Source organism: Mobula hypostoma, chromosome 22, assembly GCF_963921235.1.
Source record: "Mobula hypostoma chromosome 22, sMobHyp1.1, whole genome shotgun sequence".
NCBI lineage: Eukaryota > Metazoa > Chordata > Chondrichthyes > Myliobatiformes > Myliobatidae > Mobula > Mobula hypostoma.
The window spans coordinates 14,473,157-14,490,093 of NC_086118.1; the positions used below are offsets into that span (position 1 = coordinate 14,473,157).

General features: G+C 41.6%; 1 protein-coding gene across 4 annotated transcripts in view; it reads left to right on the forward strand.

Annotated features, from left to right (window-relative positions):
• LOC134360180 (myosin-16) overlaps positions 1-16,937 on the forward strand; it is a 339,036-nt gene that overhangs the window by 72,414 nt on the left and 249,685 nt on the right. For 3 of the 4 annotated variants that reach the window (XM_063074218.1, XM_063074220.1, XM_063074222.1), the window contains one exon: positions 7,340-7,489. The exons of the other annotated variant lie outside the window; for it this stretch is intronic. In XM_063074218.1, coding sequence (XP_062930288.1) covers positions 7,340-7,489 — 150 coding nt within the window. The remainder of the gene's footprint in view (positions 1-7,339; positions 7,490-16,937) is intronic. 4 annotated transcript variants of the gene reach the window in all.

The following is a 16,937-nucleotide window of genomic DNA, read 5'->3' on the forward strand; positions in this document are numbered from 1 at the left end:
GTGTCTGTGAAACAATCTCAGGTTCTGGGGCTTTCTCCATGGTGGTTGTAGGAGTTGACTCTGGGTCTGCAGGAAGTGGTTCTGACAGTTCTGGACTTCTTTATTCTCTTACAATAGACTCTGCTCTCTGCATTGTGCGTTGATCAATGTGAAGTTTGCAGATGACGATCAGACACAATCTCCTCTGTGTATGAGAGTTGTCCAGTTCTGTCCTTAATTTTTCCAAGTACCAACTTTAGATCACCTCTAAGGCTCTCGCCAGGACTGCTTGTCCAGGAGTGAAACATTGAACCTCCTTGCTTGAGGAGTCTTCAATCTGTCTCAGCTGTGCCCTGCATACTCCTTGCGAGACTGGGGTTGAGGAGATGGAAGCGCGAGTGCAAGGGATGATCAAGAACAGCATGGCTGGTGAGTTGTTATTTGTGGAGTGTGCTGCATTGCGATACGCAAAGAGGAAATTGGTGAGCTTCTGATTCAGTGTAGTGTACTCTGCTGACATTGCTCACAGTACATTCCTTAGACTCTGAGCAAACCTTTCCTTCATGCCCTTTGTACATGGGTGCAGATGTAATATGTCTTATTCCATTCATTTTCAGGAATGACTATAAACTGTGGTCCATAGTCACCAACTAAGTGCTTTGGAACACCAGAATTTGAGAACAGGCCTCTCAACACATCAACGGTGTGCAAGACTGCAGTTGAGGCTATTGGGAACACTGCTGGCCACTTTGTAGCTGCACCCACTATCACCAAGAAATTGTGTGCCATGCACGCTCCAGAGAAACTCACATGAATCCTCTGCTATTGCAATGCAGGCAATCCCTAGGGATGGATAGATAGGTGCAGCTCTTAGCATTTTCTGGACATATTGCATCCCAAACAGTGTATGGCAAGCTGCTTGATTTGCTGATCTATCCCAGGCCACCAGAAAAACTTCGAGCTAATACTTCCATTTTGGTCACTCTTAGATGACTGGCATGTAGCTCCTCCAACACTTTAGTTCTCAGCTTGGCTTGGAATGTACAACAATTCTCAATCTTCACTTAAGGCAACCCCATCAAGGACAAGTTAATTCCAGCACTGGTGAAAATGAGGGAACTGAAATTTCTGCTGCACATTTCAGCCATTTTGGTTTGCAATGTAGACCTGAGCTGGTGTGGGGTCTTTTCTGGTTTCTCTTTGGACTACTTTGCCATAATAGGAAGAGTTTTGATTTGCATTAGGCAGAATACGTCAAGAGGAGTGTCCTCTTGTGTGATTTTTTTCAGGTATTTCCTTTTCCAAGAGTAAACAGGACCACAAATCCATTATGAGTGGTCTTCTTGAATTTGATCTTGTAAATTGTGTCGAGCAAGAAGCAGAGCTATGCTGCTCCTGTTAGTGAAGCACCATTCACTGGATTGAAAATGGACACCAGTAGTTGATGATCAGTATTGAGGGTAAACTGTCTCCCATACAAGTACTGGTTACAATGTTTTACACCCGAAACCAGACTCAAGGCCTCTCTGTAATTTTTCTCTGCAGTGGTAAAGGAACGTGATGCAAAGGCTATGAGACATTCGCTTCCACTACTCATAACATGTGACATGACTGCACCTACACCATAAGCCGAGGTATCAAAGGCAAGCTTCACTGGATGATGTTGATCATAATGTACCAGTACAGTGCCTGACATCACCAATTCATTTGCCTTTTTGAAAGTCACCTCACACTGCTTTGTCCATTTCCGTTTCTTCCTAATCTGCAGTAATGAGTTCAAGGGGTGGAGCACATTAGCCAGGTTTGGCAGGAAACTATTATAGTAATTGTAACAGATCTGATAAAGGACCGCAACACATCCTTTAGCCTTGGGGCATCCACCAATGCTTGAATTTTCTCAGAACATTTGTGAAAATCTTGTGTGTCAATGGCGTCAATGTGTAAGTGATGCTTGGCTCAAAAAATTTACACTTGATGCCTTATGCCCTGAGCCCATAATCTTCTAATCTTTTTAACACTATTTTGAGATTTTGGAGATGTTCCTTATCATCCTGACTGGCAGCAATGATGACATACAGGTAACACTGACTGCCTGGGCAGCCTTGCAACACTTGGTCCATAGCTTTCTGCCAGAGTGCAGGTGGCACAGAGGCGACTCCAAAAATAAGCCTATTATAGCAATAAAGCCTTTGTGAATGTACATGGTGAGAAATGCTTTGGACTCTTCTTCTATCTCTATCTGCAGGTAGGCCTCAGCTAAGTCTGTTTTGATGAAGTGTTTCCCAGCAGAAAGGTTTGCAAAGAAATCCTCTATCCCGGCGGTCCCCAACCACCGGGCCGCGGACCAGTACTGGGCCGCAAGGCAAGCGCTACCGGGCCACGAGGAAACGATATGATTTGGCGATATGAGTCAGCTGCACCTTTCCTCATTCCCTGTCACGCCCACTGTTGAGCTTGAACGCAGGCGAGGTCATTACCCGCGCGTCATCCATGTCAGCGTGGGAAGGAGATCAATTCCTTGGGTTTGCAAATGACGGCGGGCTGAAAAGTATGTTTGACATAACATCTCTGCCGGCATTCTGGATCAAAGTCAAGGGCGAATATCCTAAGATAGCCACGGAAGCACTGAAAACGTTGCTTCCATTTCCAACATATCTCTGCAATGAACGCAACGAAAACTAAATTGCGGAATAGACTGGACATAAGGAACCCCCTTCGAGTATCGCTGTCTCCCATCACCCCTCGATGGCTCCACCTTGTTGCAGGGAAACAAGCCCAGGACTCCCACTGATTCAGCAATATTGGTGCGTTGCAGTGATTTTATATGTTCATACGGGGAAAATATGTGCTGTGTTTAATATCCAAACGTTACTTAAAATGTTATGATGCTATTGACTTACTTATATAACAATATAACAATTACAGCACGGAACCAGGCCATCTCTGCCCTTCTAGTCCGTGCCGAACGCTACTCTCACAAGTCCCACCGACCTGCGCTCACCCCATAACCCCCCATTCCTTTCCTGTCTATATACCTATCCAATTCAACTTTTAAATGATAATATCGAACCTGCTTCTGCCACTTCTACTGGGAGTTCATTCAACACGTACTTCAAGCCCCCCTGTCCTCCCCTGATAATTGACTTATCGCTATATTCATGCGAGGAAAATATGCGCTGTGTGTTTAATATTAAATTCTTTAGATAAACCCTTTTAGAAACGAAATTGAGTGTATTAGCCACTTATCACCGATATTCCGGTCGTGATTAACAGCACCCCCCTCCCGAACAGAATCGCCAAAAACGATTTGTATCAAAAAACAGCACGTGCACGCATACACAAGTCACGCATGCACACTGGTGCCCGCGCAAGGTTTCATGGTCATTGTAGTCTTTTCGGGGTAAACAGCGTATTTGACTGCTACTGTACTCTTGTCCGTTGGCAACCATCCCCTCCCCCCACCCCCCGGTCGGCCAGTCCGCAAGAATATTGTCAATATGAAACTGGTCCGCACTGCAAAAAAGGTTGGGGACCTCTGCTCCATCCTGTGCAGAGGGCATTGATTTATTTTCAGTAATAGCTTAATCGTAACCTTAAAATCACCATAGATCTTGACAGACCTGTACTTCTTGGCTACTGGGACACCTGGCATTACCCATGGGCTCCATTCAACTTTGGAAAGAATTCCTTCAGCCTCTATGCGATCTAGCTCACTGGCTACTTTGTCATGGATTGTATAAGGAATCAGACGGGTATGTAAAACCTGGGTGTGACTTTTTCATTTAATACTATTTTACCCTTGATATGTTTGACTTTTCCATTGCCATCTTTGAACACTGCTGTGGCATCATCCAGTACCTTTCTTAATTTGCTTTCAGTTGACTCAATTGCAGGGGATGCGGCATGCAAATACTGGACGGATTTCCAATCAAGTTTTAGTTTGTCAGAGCCAATCATGGCCCCACAATACCAGCCCTCCTATTTTTAACCACTCGCAAGCCGAATGTGGCTAGTTGGTTATTGTATCTCACTGTTACAAACGTCATTCCCACAAGATTATCTTTCCTCCAGTATAAATTCTTAGTTGGATATCTACAGGTCTCCAGTATAAGTTCTCAGTTGGATATCTGCAGGCTTCAGTTCAGTATCTTCGAAATGCCGTTCAAACTCATTTTGTGGAATGACTGAAACAGCTGAGCCAATGACCAACTCCACTTCTCATGTAAACCATATCGTCTGTCTATTGTTAGTTTTGCCATTATAAATCTCAAGGCTACCCAGTCTTGTGGTCACTCTCATCATTTTCAAATTTTCCATCAATTGCATGCAGATTAATACTCTTTTTGGAACTGCAACTTGACTTCTCATTTTTATTTCTTCCCTGTGCAGTCCATTTATTTTTGTCTGACCAACATGCTCTTTGTATGTGTCCTAATTTGTTGCATTTTCTGCAAATTTCACCTTTAAACCTGCATTGGTCTGATGTATGTGAGACCCTGCCACAACCCCAACATTACTTGTTTAGCCAGGCAGGTTTCTGTTTAGACTTTGTAATTTTGTCCACACTCATTTTCATTCCTGACTGCAACTCATTTGCACTGCTGGCTTCTATTTCATGCATCGATTTCAACTGTTCTTTTAAATGTGAGTTTTGCTTCAGCTAAGAGCCATTTATGAATGCTTTCTTGTAAGATTCCCCAAAGTAAATGATCTCTCAGTGCATCATTAAACTATTGCTGAACTAGCAATGCTAACAGAATTTCTCCAATTTGGCCACGCAAGCTGAAATGGACTCCCTTTCATTTTGATTGCACTTATGAAACTGAAAGTGTTCTGCAGTCAGCAACGGTTTCAGTTCTGTATCTTCCTGCATTACATTCATGATATCAGCAATGCTCACTTCAACTGGTTTGGCTGGAGTATTTAATCCTCTAAGCAAACTGTATGCATATCTACCCATTGCACTCAGCAACACCGGCACTCGTTTTTCATCAGCTTTTTCATTTTCTTCAAAATACTGCTCAATTCATTTAGTATACGTCATTCAGGTATCTTTCTTACAATTGAACGCATTTATCTTTCCATTGTAGTTAACCATTTACGTTCTTTTTAAAGCGTTTTTATTCTTGTCACCTGGTACTCTCTGTTTATGAACCTGTGTCTATATTTGTTGCTTGTTAATTTCATCCATTTTTTTGCCCTTTTTAAAACTCAAGCAGCTGACTCAACTTCCGAAGAAAAACATACTACACTTCATCAGCTAGGTAGCTGTCTCGGGTACATTTTAAAACTTCCTCATTGCCACTGTTATGTCTTGTAACTCCAGGAACTAATTGAAGGAAACAGACAGGAATCAGGGATATATATCTTTTTAGTATTCTTCCCTTTTTTTTAGTAAAATACACACGTATGATGTGGTGATGTAATTTATTTAATGAGATACAACAAAAATAGACCCTTCTGGCCCTTCAAGTTGCACTACCCAGCAATCCCCCAATTTAATCCTAGCCTAATCACGGGACAATTTACAATGACCAATTAACCTACCAACTAGTAAGTGTTTGGACTGTGGCAGGAAACTAGAGCACCCAGAGGAAACCCATGCAGCTACGGGGAGAATGTACAAATTAGGAATTTTTCACGATCATTTTCCACTGTTGCCTTCTTCAGTTAAACAACTGAACAACACCTCAGAATGTGCAGAATATCCTGTTACATTTGCCATTTATTTTCTTATTCTCAACTGGTGCGCTTGGGAAGTATTCAGTACAAGCAGGAGGTTTTGCATTCCTTTGATTGCTCAATTGTTATGTCTGGAACTGAGCAATGATTACTTGCAGATGACAATTCTAGATGATACTTTCTCAGGTGAGCTCAGAAAATTGCTATGTTTCTATAACATGGCTGAAATATACATTTTAGTATTATTCTCCAAATACCAGTCATGTGTGAAGTAATACAAGTTTGCATTAGTTTAACTTAAGCCCTTTGATGTGGTTTTAATCCATTGCCCTTGTTTTAGTTACTATTTGCTGTAGAGGAACTAAAGCCATGCAATAGAAAGATCCTACTTGTATTTTCACTCTCCCAGAATTGCTCATTGATTTGTCTTTATTGTGAACCTGCAGAGGCCATAGTGAAGGACGTCAATCTGTAATGGTATATCACTATGGTATTTTCCTTTCTGTCTGTCTGTCCTGAAGTTAGGTTCATTAATGTGAGAATGGACACTTCAAGTTTTGGTTTGTATCAAATGGGCAGGATTATTTCTGGTGACCCGTATTAACAGTTCCTGTTAAAAGTAGTTGATACAGCCCAGCACATCACATGTAAAGTCTTCCCCACCAGTGGGCACATCTACATGGAGCGCTGTCAGAGAAAAGCAGCATCCATCATCAGGGACCCCCACCACCCACGTCATGTCCTCTTCTCACTGCTGCCATCAGGAAGAAGGTATAGAAGACTCGGGACTCACACTACCAGGTTCAGGAATCGTTATTACCCCTCAATTATCAGGTTTTTGAACCAGTGGGGATAACTTCACACAGCTTCACTTGCCCCATCACTGAACAGTTCCCACAACCTAAGGACTCATTTTCAAGGACTCTTCATCTCATGTTCTCAATACTTATTGCTTAGTTATTCATTATTATTATTATTTCCTTTATTGCATCTGTAGTTTGTTGCCTTTTGTACAATGGTTGTCTGCCATTTTGGGTGTGGTCTTTCACTGATTCTATTATAATTATTGGAATTACTGAATATGTCAACAAGAAAACAGATCTCAGGATTTTATATGGCGAGATTATTGTACTTTGATAATAAAATTACTTTGAACTTTTGAACAGTTGACAAATAGTTTCGGAATTTTAATACGTCTTACAATATAATAAATGTATTTCTTTACAAGAATTTACAAAATCTTAGAATATATACCGTGCAAAGTAATGTGCATGAATGGATAAAGCAAACAGAGAAGTTTTTTTCACAACTAGTACATCGTTATTGTACTTTTTACATCGCTATTGTGAGGAAGGGCCAGGGACAGGGGTTACATTGTGATTTATCTTAACACTCATGGTGATCTGGTTTCACTGATGCTCATTCACAGTCACCCTTACAAAGCTTCAGAGCAGGATGGAGATTCATTAACTAATGCATGTTAAGAATGTTATAAATTCTCTCTCAGACATTACTCAATCAGTCTCAGTGTGCATTGAAATTAAGGGGAATGTCCTGAGCAAGATTTATTTTGGAGAGGTTTATTGTGATGCTGTTTTCTTGCACTGCTCCTTTTGTGAAGTGGCATCTGCGTTACATTTTTGAAAAGGCATGTCTTAACAAAATTTTCCTTTTGTAGGTTAAACCACTTCATGTGACAGGTCAAAACATCAAGATGAGGGCAAAGGAGGAGGAGCTAAAACTGGCTGTTGAAAAAGCAGATAAACTTTCTTTGCGAATTCAGGAGCTAGAGCAGAAGAATACTCTGCTGGTTCAGGAGAAGAGTGCTGTAAGTTCACTGCATACCATACCAAGTGTTCTTGATAAATGTGTCCCTGAAAACAATAACCATAACTCCTCTCATTCTTTAAAGTGATAAAATATATGAAACATCTGTGAAAGTTAAGAGACCAAGAGTACATTTTGTGAACACACAGCAAAATGGATAGAAATTGTATGTACAAAAATGTAGTTGGGTTTGAAGAAGAAACTGGTATGTTAGAGTTTGTATATTGAAGTGGTTGGTATTCCCATGCACCTCCTGAACCTGTGGATTTAGGAGTCAAAGAAAACTTGGCAAGCTACACTGTAGCAGCTGTTGGTAGTAGAGAGAATATTACTGGTAGAAGATTCAGTGCAAATCACAAGCAAGAGAAAATCTGCAGATGTTGGAAATCCAAGCAAGTTCCTCCAAAATGCTGGAGAAACTCAGCACGCCAGGCAACATCCATGGCAAAGAGTACAGTCGACGTTTCAGGCCAAGACCCTTCAGTGTTAATCGATTGGCCCAACTCTCCTGGATTGTGTTGTGCTTCTTGAATGTTATTGGAATTGCAACCATCTAGGCAAACAGGCATTATTCTATCATACTGAAGGTGAAAAAGTTTTAAGGATCCAACCAATGTATTAGATGAGCATTCAGCTGCTGACTTGCTGTTGTACCAGATGTGTGGTTGTTCTAATTAGTAATGAAACAATGTGTTTGGTGAAGAATTTGACTATGTTAATTGCTATTTATTATCAGAGAATATTATAGTATATAGTATACAACCTGAAATCTTTACAACTCGGGTTGTATACTCTATACCTTCTCTGACACATTAAACCATCGAATCATTGAATCAACCCCTTTCACTGAAAAGATTTGCTGATGATGATTGATGATAAGTTGTGACTAGAATATAATTTGCTACTTAATGAAAAATATTTTAACGCTGTTCAGGTTTTGCCACAGAGTGGCATGGGGATGTTCCGTTATCCAAGGATCCTCAAATGGAAGGGAAAACGTTGCAATCATAGGTGAACCCCAGTTTCAAATATTACGAAGGGAGAAGGTCATTGCTCAAGCAGTTGGTTGTGATTAGGTTGGAGAATTATCCTGAGCAGCATCCATAACAATCTCTTGATACTGAGATGATGGCCTACAAACAAACACGTTGCATTGTGTCAGGTGTCCTTGTGACTGGTTGGGTGTATTCCTCCTGATTCGCTGACTTCAGCTTTGTTGAGATTTAAGAGCTTTATTTTAAGATGATCCCACAGTGGCCTGTTCATCTTTGAAATATCACTCTTTTGTTCATACTTGCATTTAGGGCTTTAATGAGAATAGAAATGACTGAAGCCAGAAATCAGAATGAACTTTGGTAAGAGGTTTATTCACACATAGAACAGTATAGAACAGGAACAGGACATTCAATCCACGATCTCGTGCCAAGTTAATTAAAAGTTTAACTAAACTATTCCTTCTTCCTACACAACAACCATATCCCTCCATTTTCTGTACACTCACATGCCAATCTATGAGCTTCTTAAATGCCTTCAGCATTTTTGCCTCCACAACTGCTCCTGGCAGCATGTTCCAGGCAAATATTACTCTCTATGCCCTGCTCATTGACTTTGAACTTTAACTGCATACCCTTTAGGATCAGCCATTTTACCTCTGAGGAAAAAGAGACCACAAATTTTATTTGTGTAAGTATTGCTCAATGGCACTGCTATTATACCTTCCATCACTTTCCTGGTAGCTGAGACCAGTAAATAGCATAATTACGTTTGTCTTTTTTTGCTTGTGAAGAAGACATATGTGGCTAACTTTCAATCTTGTCACAGCATGTCCATTTATAGAGTCATAAAGCACTACAGTATAGAAATGGGCTCTTTGGTCCATCTACTCAATGTCAAACCGTTATTCTGCTTAGTCTCATTGACCTGCACCTGGTCTATAGCCCTCCCATTCATGTATATATTCAATGCTGTATCTGTTCTGGAAATACTTGGTTAGAATTGTAGAACATTAGTGTTCAGTGCAACTCAGAGGTATCACTACATCTCTTCACCTGTTGTCTGTAATGTGCCCTTGACTTCCTGCAGTATAGTTGTAGATAGAAATTCTTCAGTGTAATTTTAAACACAAATCTGCAGACGCTGGGGTCAAAGCAACACCCACAACACGCTGGAGGAGCTCAGCAGGTCAGACAGCATCAATGAGTCGACATTTCGGGCCGGAACCCTTCGTCAGGAATGTAGAGGGAAGGAGCAGAGACCCTATCAAAAAGGTGGGGGGAAGGTGGGAAGGAGAAGGCCAGTAGGTTCCAGGTGAAAAGCCAGTAAGGGGAAAGATAAAGAGTTGGGGAAGGGGAAGCAGGGAGGTGATAGGCAGGAAAGGTGAAGAAGGAATAGGGGAAAACACAATGGGTAGTAGAAGGAGGCGGAACCATGAGGGAGGTGATAGGCAGCTGGAGGAGGGGGCAGAGTGACATAGGGATAGATGAAGGGAGGGGGAGGGAATTACCAGAAGTTGGAGAGTTCTATGTTCATACCAAGGGGCTGGAGACTACCTAGATGGTATACGATGTGCTGCTCCTCCAAACTGAGTTTAGCCTCATCATTGGCAGTAGAGGAGGCCATGTATGGATATATCTGAATGGGAGTGGGAAGCAGACTTGAAGTGGATGGCTACTGGGAGATCCTGTCTGTTGTGGTGGAGGTGCTCGACGAAGCCGTCCCCCAATCTGCGTCGGGTTTCACCGGGAGCACCGGATTCAATAGATGACCCCAATAGACTCACAAGTGAAGTGTTGCCTCACTTGGAAGGACTGTTTGGGGCCCTGAATGGTGGCAAGAGAGGAGGTGTAGGGACAGGTGTAGCACTTGTGCTTACAGGGATAAGTGCCGGGTGGGAGATGCTTACAACTCTGCTTCCCACTCCCATTCAGATATGTCCATACATAGAATTCTCCAACTTCCGGTAGTAACCTCCCCCTCCCTTCCTCTATCCCTATGTCACTCTGCCCCCTCCCCCAGCTGCCTATCACCTCCCTCATGGTTCCACTTCCTTCTACCACCCATTGTGTTTTCCCCTATTCCTTCTTCACCTTTCCTGCCTATCACCTCCCTGCTTCCCCTCCCCCACCCCTTTATCTTTCCCCTTACTGGTTTTTCACCTGGAACTTACCGGCCTTCTCCTTACCACCCTCCCTCCACCTTCTTTAAAGGGCCTCTGCCCCTTCCCTCTACAGTCCTGACGAAGGGCTGCGGCCCAAAACATCGACTCATCGTTTCCACAGATGCTGCCTGACCTGCTGAGTTCCTCCAGCGTGCTGTGAGTGTTGCCTCAATGTAATCTTCTGCTAGCTACAATCAACTGAAACTGCAGTTTTCCCCATGATTTAACCTCTGCTTTTATCCCTCCTGTCCTCTCCTGAACAAACGGTACATTACCTTTTTATGAAAGTGAAGGGCAAAGTAAGTGTAAAAGTGGATCATCCAACTGACGTTTCTGATGGAGTTTTGCAAATAACTCAGCAATGTCTTTGACACACTTGTCACAGGCAAAACTATCACAGATGTTCTTGTACTTCCTGCTGTTAGCTCTTTAATTGGTCACTTAACCTGTCAAGCCTAGAAGTTGGATCTGTTGGGTGTGAAATCCACAGTAAAACCTTTCAGCTCTTTGCTACATAATTTAGCTTCACCAGGTTGCTGGCTCATTCCTCACATTTGCCTTTTAATGAACTGAACGGGTCCCCTGTTTTGGAGTGTGCCATGTACCCAAAACTATGGGCAAAGTGACTAATTACATTGGGGAACATTTTGGAAGGACATCAGAATGTAGAGGTGAGTTTATGCTACCTCCTTGGTTAACCTATTCATTTTATTCTTTATCTACTTCCCTGCAAACCCATTGTCTTACTCATGCCTATGAATATACCTCAGATGAATACAAGCCCACCCCATGTACAAAGAGAGTCGATGGGCTAATATAGAAAAGAAAGTTTGTGGCGATATGTCCAATTATAGAATCATAGAGCACTACAATACTGAAACAGGCCCTTCAGTCCATTTAGACCATGCTGAACTGTTATTCTGCTTAGTCTCATTGACCCACACCTGGACTATAGCCCTCCAATCCATGTATCAATTCAAATTTCTCCTAAATGTTGAAATCAAACCCGCATCCACCACTTCTGCTGGCAACTCATTCCACACTCACAGCACCCTCTGAGTGAAGAAGTTCCCCCTCAGGTTCCCCTTAAATATTTCACATTTCATCTATTTTTCCAGTTGAAAAGCCTCCTTGCATTTACCTTATCTAAATCCCTTATAACTTTGCAAACCTCTATCAAATCTCCCCTCATTCTCCTATGCTCCAGAGAATAAAGTCCCAGCATATTCAACCTTTCCCTTTAACTCAAGTCTTCAAGACCCAGCAACATCCTTGTAAGATTTTTGTGTACTCATTCAATCTTGTACCTTTCCTGTAGGTAAGAGACCAGAACTGCACACAATACTCCAAATTAGGCCTCATCAATGGCTTATAAAACTTCAGCATATCTTCCCAACTCCTGTATACAGTACTCTAATTTATGAAGGCCAATGTACCAAAAGTTTTCTTTATGACCCTATCTATCTGTGATGTCTCTTTCAAGGAATTATGGATCACATTCCCTTCAACCATACTCCTCAGTGCCCTACAGTTCTCTGTGTAAATCTTATTCCGGTTTGTCCTCACAAAGGGTAATGCCTCACACAAGTTTGCATTAAATTGCACCACCGTCTTTCAGCTCATTTTTCCAGTTGGTTCAGATCCCACTGCAAATTTTGATAGCCTTCCTCCCTGTCCACTCCTGGTGCTATCTGCAAATTTGCTGATCCAGTTTACCATGTTATATTCCAAATTGTTAATATACCGCAGACGAAAATCAACAATGGACCCAGCACTGACCCCTGCAGTACATCAATAGTCACAGGGCTCCAGTCAAAGAGGCAACCATCTACTAACTCTCTCTAGCTTCTCCTACAAAGCCAATGTTGAATCCAATTTACTCTTTCATCCTGAATGCTAAGTGATTGAACCTTATTGACCAAGAGCATAGTATTCCATGAAAGAAGGAAACACTCTATAAATATGCAAGCTATGAAAACAGAATGGGTCGAGTGAGAGTTACAGAGACAAAGTGGATAGGGGAGGCATAATGTTTAACCATGTCTTTTTTCTTCTGTACTGTGGTTTTTAGCTATACAGGTGGCCCCCATTTTCCGAATGTTCGCTTTATGACACCTCGCTGTTATGAAAAACCTACATTAGTTACCTGTTTTCACTAACAGAAGGTGTTTTCACTGCTAGGAAAAAAGGTAGCGCATGCCCGAACACCCAAGCTCCTCCCCTGCATCTGCATTCTAGCTGGCATTGCTTAAACACGTGCTTTATCTTGATTTATTTTGTGCATCCATTAACAAGATGAGTTCTAAAGTATCAGAAAAGCCTAAAAGAGCTCGTAAGGGTGTTACACTTAGCGTAAAACTAGACATAATTAAGCGTTTTGATTGTGGTGAATAAAGTAAGGACATTGTCCGCGCATTAAACTTGCCTGTATCCACCATTCACACTATTTATACGCAGAGAGAAAGAATTTTGAAAGCTGCCAACGTTACTGTTGGTTCTGCTCGTAGCAGAGTGATCTTTCTTAGTCGGCATCCAAAAATGGATAAAATGGAAGGTTTATTGCTTGAGTGGATTGATGGGTGTACAAAGCGTGGTGTTCCGTTAAGTTTTCTTAATCAGCCAGTCTTTTATAGAAGCTGAAACAGAAAGCACTGGATGATGGTGATGAAAGTGATGCGAAAGTGGAATATAAAGGTAGTCATGGGTGGTTTGATCGGTTTCTGAGGCGAAGGCAGCTTCATAGTTTAAGCAGTGGTCCCCAACCAACGGATCGCGGACTGATACATTGCCATATAGCACGCAGGTGTACAGCGCTGGTCAGAACGCACCCAGCACATCTTTAAGAAAAAAGCCGAAATAAACAGGCTAATTAATTAGGTGCTACCTGGCACGTAAATGTTGGCCCAGATCAGAGGCGATTGCCGATTGCCAATTGCGTCAGGTGGTTATTCGTATAAGCAAGTGTTTAACAGTGATGAAACTGCAATTTATTGGCGTCTTCTCGATTCTGGTAAGTGAGACTACACTGTACATACATTATTTCTACTTTATATAGGCTGTGTATTTTTATGTGTTATTTGGTATGATTTGGCAGCTTCATAGCTTAAAGGTTACTGGAGAGAGTGTTTCTGCCGAGAACGCTTCTGCAAGATTTTCGCTGCGCTTTACCGTGCTGCAGAAAAGTATTTCTACTTCATATAGGCTGTGTATTTATCATAGCATTCCTGCTTTTACTACAGGTTACTGTTATTTTAGGTTTTGTGTGTTATTTGGCATGATCTTGTAGGTTATTTTTTGGGTCTGGGAACGCTCACAAATTTTTCCCCATAGTAATAAATGGTAATTGCTTAATCACTTTACGACATTCCAGCTTACGAACCATTTCACAGGAACGCTCTACCTTCGGATAGCGGGAGAAACCTGTAATTTTTAACTTAGGATAAGACTATAATATTCTGAATACAGGTTGCAAAGAAATAATTGGAGGGAAGGGATTGCTCTCCAAGAGCCAGCATGGACCAAATAGTTTTCTGTCTTGTAAGAAAATATGGAAATAACACGTCATTTTCTCTCTGTCTGTGGCAGTTCTTGGGAATTAATATCGAATTAAAACAGCTGAGGTAACCACACACATTTTTGTTTTCTTTCTCCACAAATATGAACATTCTCTGTGCTAAAATTGTTCCTTTTTGATTTTTTTGTCTTTAGCCTTTTGTTTTTAGAGTAGTTGTTTCCTGGGCAATTTTGGCCTACCCTGGAATCATGAATCATTGTAGATCTGACCTATTCTCTTCTGACTTGATGGCACTGTGGCCCCAACTCTGTCCATTGGACATGCTAATGGAAGGAGAGAGATTTCAGCTAAACTGTCGATATACCTACGTCAAGTCATTGCTTGATTCACCCACAGATCAGCTCTCCTAACATTTCCAGATGTTAGCGAGGAAGGTTTCATGGGTGAGTTAATAACTTGTCCAAATTTGACACTGTTTATTTTCCATGATCTAATTGCTTATATTTGTTTTATTATCTTATGATAGTTTTGAATCGAGTGAGTGACACGCAGTACTATTTCAGAAAGCATTTAAAGTTCAGGCTGTTCCTGTGATCTGGACCCATATGCACACAGCAGTCGGAAAGAAGGGCAAATTTCCTTCCCTAAGATATGCATTGAAATATTTAAATGTTTTTATACCAGCTATATTATAACTTTCTGAAAACCATTCCTGGTACTAGTTTCTGATTCAGGTCTCCAGCTACCATGGTAGATTTAGATGGCGTATGTCAGGACCAGGCATCTGCGTTACCTGTACAATGACATAACCACATTACCCCATACTGCAAGGTTCTTTGTTGGAGTACTAAGGATGTCCTACACTGTTGAAAATACTCCCATTCAGTGGTCTGAATCAGGTGGAAGCTCTTAGAACATTTAAAAGAAGGCAAATTGAGGTCTCTTGGATTCCTCAACTCTTGCTGAGTTTCTGCAGCATTTTGTGTGCATTGATTGAGTTTTCCAGCATCTTCAGAATCTCTTGTGTTTACCTCTTGGAGTGCTGACCAATCTTTCTCCATCTGGCGACACAATCAAACTGGTCATCCATTTTCCAGTAGTGAAAGTACTGGAATAATGAGGATGCAGTGTGGGACAGTGTTGTGGACACAGCTCAGCACTGTCACGTGCTGAGCTCTGTCCACAACCCCTTGCAACTGCTCAGCATATGTCTGTAAGAAACTGCAGAGTGTTGTAGAGATGGCTCAGCACATCACAGGAACCAGTCCCTGCTTCCCCCCTTTATGGATTATTTCTGTCCTTCTCACTGCTTCAGTAATGCAGCCAGCATAACCAAAGACCTCACCCACCCCCGACATTCTCTCTTCTTCCCTCTCCCATCGGGTAGAAGATACAAAATCCTGAAAGCATGTACCTCCAGGCTCAAGGACAACTTCGGTTCGGCTGTTATCAGATTCTCGAACAGTCATCTTGTGAGATGAGATGACTCTTGACCTGACAGTCTCCCTCTTTATGATCTTCTGCTTATCACTTACCTGCACTACACCGTTTTGCTGACTTTTAGACTCAACTCTGCTTTTTTTATTGTTTTACCTTATTCTAGCTAAATGCATTGTGTAATGATTCGATTGCAAGACAAGCTTTTCACTGTATTTTGGTACATATGACAATAATAAACCAATATCAATATATTACAGAGCAGGTACTTGTTACATTTTCCTCTCCTTGGTTGTTCAAGAACACTGATCAAAAACGGTAACAGTCTTAGGTCCCACACCACGAGGTTCAGGAGCAATTATTACCCTACAACAATCAGGCTCCTAACTAAGTGTGAACAACTTCACTCACCACAACCCTGAACTGATTTCATGCCCTCTACACTCACATTCAAGTTCTCTACAACTCGTGCCCTCAGTATTACTATTTTTTAATTTGCTCACTTAGGCTTCTTTTGCACTTTGGTTGTTTGTCAGTCTTTGTTTATTAATAGGTTTTCATAAATTCTGTTGCATTTCTTTATTTTCCTGTAAATGCCTGCAAGAAAATGAATCTCAAGGTAGTAGTTGGTAACATGGATGCACTTTGATAATAAATTTACTTTGACTTTGGCTCTGAACTCTCCGAAATCCTGGCAAGGGAAGTTTGGAATTGAATGTCTGGCGTTGCAGAGAGTTAGACACTTTTTGGCGGAAAGTGATAGGGATTTCCTTCAGTGACCTCTACTCGTGGTTGAAGTCTTAAACATTCCGATTAGAAACTTAGAAGTATGAAGAAGGAGCCACGTATTGAATTTTCCACTATATCGCATTGCCAGTGAAGTCTCCCCCTAGAAAAGAAACATGCAGCACTATATATGGGATTTCTTTTAGCCGATAAGCAAGGACAGCACTAGTGGGTAGCACAACACTTTACAGTACCAGTGAGATGAGTTCAATTAGGGCCGCTATCTGTAGCAGGTTTGTACATTCTCACTGTGACCCGGTGGGCTTCCTCCAAGTGCTCTAGTTTCCTCCCACATTCCAAAGGCATAGGTTATTTCATCATTGTAAATTGTCTCATGATTAGGTTAGGGTTATATCTCAGGTTACTGGGTGGTATGGCACAAAAGGCCAGAGGAGCCTATTCCGTGTAGTATCTCAATAAATAAATTAATTAAGTTGTATAGTTGTGAGTGAAAATAACATGAAGTTATAGATAATGGACATAATTCTGACTGTGGATTTTAATTTGGCAATGAGATATTCAGAACAAACTTTCTCTAAAGTCTGCATATATTAG